The 3,905-nt window shown below is 34.5% G+C and overlaps 1 protein-coding gene across 1 annotated transcript; it reads right to left on the bottom strand.

Annotated features, from left to right (window-relative positions):
* Positions 1-255: 255 nt before the first annotated feature.
* Positions 256-3,905, bottom strand: LOC141815200 (uncharacterized). The gene is made up of 4 exons (XM_074703119.1): positions 3,728-3,905; positions 3,521-3,655; positions 2,556-2,642; positions 256-336 (listed from the first exon to the last, which is right to left on the bottom strand). The coding sequence occupies exons 1-4, from the start codon at positions 3,869-3,871 to the stop codon at positions 256-258; spliced, it is 447 nt and encodes a 148-aa protein (XP_074559220.1). The 5' UTR covers positions 3,872-3,905.

A 3,905-nucleotide genomic window follows, 5' to 3' on the forward strand; every position in this document is an offset into this window, starting at 1 on the left:
TCAATATTCTTGGAGATGTCATTAGTAAAAAACACTATAAACATATAGGTTTCTCCCATCAATCTCTTCTTGTGAGCATCGACATGTCAATTAAGGCAAATAACTCAAAGGCTTAAGGATTTTAAGCTTGATACATTCAAATATATCACATTTACTATCAAAATCCATTAAATAATTTACTCTTAACAAAGTCCACATAAATAAATCTTACAGATACTGTGATAAAAATAAATTCATTTGATGGAGCAACAAACATCAGCAGATTGCACTCACAAGGTGAGCATTATCAAGACGCCTTGCCGCTGCCTGATATTCCTTCAATTTTTCTTGCTTTGCCTATTGAAATATATGCATAGAGCAATTTTAAAAGATTGAAATATAGTTCGACAAAGCTTATGGACTACACTTGCATTGAGATAAATGGTAAGTGATTCATAAGAACGAGAAGTTTTATATACAATTTCCTAGGACTGGCATAAGGACAAGAAATGTAAATTAACAGTTAACAATTATTCTTCTAAATATACTGAGATACAGTAGCTCAGCACCAATTCACAAAACATATAATTCAAAAAGTTATAATCATAAATAACAACAACAATCAAATCTTATCCCACTAGGTGGAGTCAGTCATATGGATCTTTCTACGTCATTGGACTCTATCCCCTACTTATATCATCATAAATAACAAATTTCAAATTATTAAACAAGAGAAATCTCCATTAGAATACACATTATAGCAAGTCGCATCCATAATGCAGATGCAGGTATAGCATATTATACCAGAAAGTATATTCTAAAACCATACACCAAACAAATGAGTCAAAGCATGAGATGGTGTTGGTTGTGATTTATTACAACAAATAAAGATGCCATAATTATGCTAAACAGTAACTGAGAAATACATGATCTAAATCTGCAAACAACTTGATCATATAGATTACATAGGTATTTTGATAAAGAGTTCCTTCCAATTAGCAGCAGCCAAGTCTTTATAGAACATTTCCTTGAAGTCTGTCGCTTATGATATAAATAATAAGAAAAAACAGAAAGAAAATAAATAATTGCAATGATCAGAACTAGTATAGGCATAACCAAACAAAAACGAAACATATATATTAGTTCTACCATATCATATATTGTGACATAAGGTAAACATCATTTCCAGAGGATATTGCATTCTTCCCAAAATGCCCACATTTTTCCATCCATAGTGATTTTCCATAAACACTACAACACTCTGAAAATATTTTATGTGAAACAAATGGAGCCTTAGTCTTTATTCTTCTTCCCTATCCCATGTTATTGGTAGCCGCAACATCTTTGAGATCGTGAGAGGATGTTAGATTGTGATTCTGATATTGGTAGGAGCAGCTTCTAAGATCACAAGAGGATACACAATTGTGATTCACGAATGACATACAAGAGGATGGGATCATCAAGTGAGGGGTTAAATAATTAGTTTATATTTATAATTTTTATTAATAATTGGGCAAAAATCAAGAGGGTGCCCCTTATTTTAATTATCATTTGATGCCCCATGTTGAAAAAATATCAAAAGAACGCTCCAATCTAATTTTTCATTACTAGAGTAGTCCAATATTGTCATAGCAGCTTTGGCTAAAACTGCTCCAAAATTAAACAAAAATTGCTTCGATATTGGTTAAAGTTGCTCTAATATCGATCACAATTGCTCGAACATTGGTTAAAACTGCTTCAATGTTGTCAAAACTACTCCAACGCTCATCACCTTTGCTTTGACGTTGGTCAAAATCACTTCAATGTTTGTAAAAACTGATATTAGTCAAAGTGCTCCACACTGTAAGAGTTTTGGCCAAAAACTGCTACAGCAGTGTTAGACAAGTTGAGTTAAGAAGGTAATTTGGGAAGAAAATTTAGGGTGTTGTTTTGAATTTTTTTCAACATAAGACATCTTGTTGACGATAATGAAAATAAAGGACTCTTTTATTTTTTTTCCCTTCGTAATTAACATTAAGATGCATTGTTAGCAATAATTTAACAAAGGTACAACTTAAAACTAAAATAGCATCTAGATAAGCAAATGGCATAGACACAACACTCTAATATTCCATATTGGCAAATTGCACAATGGCTAATATGTTTGTTATATTTTAAATTGTTTATTAAAAAATTAATTTTATTAACTATCTAATAATTATAGCTTTATTTTTAGAAGTAAATCAATTGGAAGGATCTTAAAGGAGTATAACTCATTAAAATTCATCTTAGCGCACTTTGATAGGTGTTGAAGCATGCTAAGTCTCCACAGGATATGCACTGTGGCTATATAAGTTTGGCCAGAAACCAAAACTCCAAGATGGGCATAATTTATACCTTGGTTTCAACAATAAAATAAAGGAAAATATGAACAAATCATGAACATGCAAAAATGAACAATCAAAATAAGAGTTACAAATCACTGGTACAGCACTAGATAAGAAATAAGGAGATTCAAGTAAGATCTACTGGTTTTGACTAATCATCAAGATTTTATGTACTGGAAAGGGAAACTCATGAAAAGGTCTCACACACACCTTAATATCTGATGTTTCATCTGGCTCTTTGACTTGCTCAGTGGTTGGAGCTTCTTTTGCCAATTCCCCTTCATCCCGTTGGTAAAGCTATAAAAAAAAAATATTGTAGCATGTGAAGGTCTAACAGAAAATTGTTTTTTTTTTTTAATTTCTCTTTGCTTATTTTCTTGTTCAGTGCCTTTTGCATGATAATAGAAACCAGTATAAGATACATTATAAAAGAAGTAACGGCATACATTTATATTAGGAAGAAAAATCAGAGTTAGGAAAAAGATTTATGATGGTACAAGCAGGAATTAAAAAAAGCCAGACAGACAAAGAACTGCAGCAAGGCAAGATCATGACACCAGCTAAAATTTCAGTTCGTTTTGGTATCACTTTTTTTTTTTAAAAAAAAAGAAAAGGAAACTAATTGTGTTTCAGTGTAGAGAATCTACCAAAGAAACAACGTTTGCTTTAGTTCCTACCACTCACAAACTCAGCCAAAATGATAATACAATTTAAATTATTTTCATTAAAAAACAACACATTTAGCTAAAAACAACAATTTTAATTATTCAAACCCAACTGAACCAAAATGTTCAGTTTTTTGTGGTTCGGTTTGAATAGACAATTCGCTTCGGTTCCTGAAAATTTTACTTAAACATTTCGCACTATCAAGTTTGTGTCATCTCTTAATATGATATATCAGGGCACCCATTTTGAAAAGTGAGAGGTCTCACTGGCTTCACCATCTACAATGTTAAAAGAGATTTAAATATACTTCGAAATCAACATTAGCAATTCCGTTTGTCCTAGGCAACATTTACCTATAAGGAAGATGTTGGTATGGTTAGGTTTTCTTACATTAATTGACCCCATCATCATGCTTATGTCGCAACCAAAGGCAATTGCGTACCTCAAACTCCTACATAGTCAAAGGATATTCAATCCGAGAACACAAAAGAGAAAGACAAGGAGCGGACCTTGCGTTGCTCCCGCATGAGGAAAGCATACTTCTCTATGTTTGGGACGGCGAGCAGCTTAGGCATCAGGTGGTTGCGGAAATGCCCTGGCGCCACCTTCACGGTCTCCCCAGCTTTCCCCAACTTGTCGATCGTCTGATGGACACGGACAGAATCACGCAAACGGATGTTGAACTAGGGAGAAGGATGTAAAGGTGATAGCCATACCGTGGTGAGGATCACCTCGAGCTTTCTGTGGCGAACGCCTTGGGCGGAAAACAAGAATGGGTTGGTGATATTAGCCGAGGACGATGCCTGCGATCCAAGGAGGTGGCGGAACACAGCAGCTCCGCAACAGCGAGCGGGCGACATGTTGGAGGCCTCGGCTGCCGCAATGGTCGCCCGA

The sequence above is a fragment of the Curcuma longa genome, chromosome 21, assembly GCF_044706935.1.
Source record: "Curcuma longa cultivar G26 ecotype Majalengka, Jawa Barat chromosome 21, ITB_CL_G26_1.1, whole genome shotgun sequence".
Lineage (NCBI taxonomy): Eukaryota > Viridiplantae > Streptophyta > Magnoliopsida > Zingiberales > Zingiberaceae > Curcuma > Curcuma longa.

Excerpts from the sequence above, each read along its gene's own strand:
- LOC141815200 (XM_074703119.1), bottom strand. The coding sequence starts at position 3,871 with ATGTCGCCCGCTCGCTGTTGCGGAGCTGCTGTGTTCCGCCACCTCCTT. Across the intron at positions 3,656-3,727 it reads TCGAGGTGATCCTCACCACG|ACGATCGACAAGTTGGGGAA; the intron begins GTATGGCTATCA and ends CGTGTCCATCAG. Across the intron at positions 337-2,555 it reads ATGAAACATCAGATATTAAG|GCAAAGCAAGAAAAATTGAA; the intron begins GTGTGTGTGAGA and ends ATATTTCAATAG.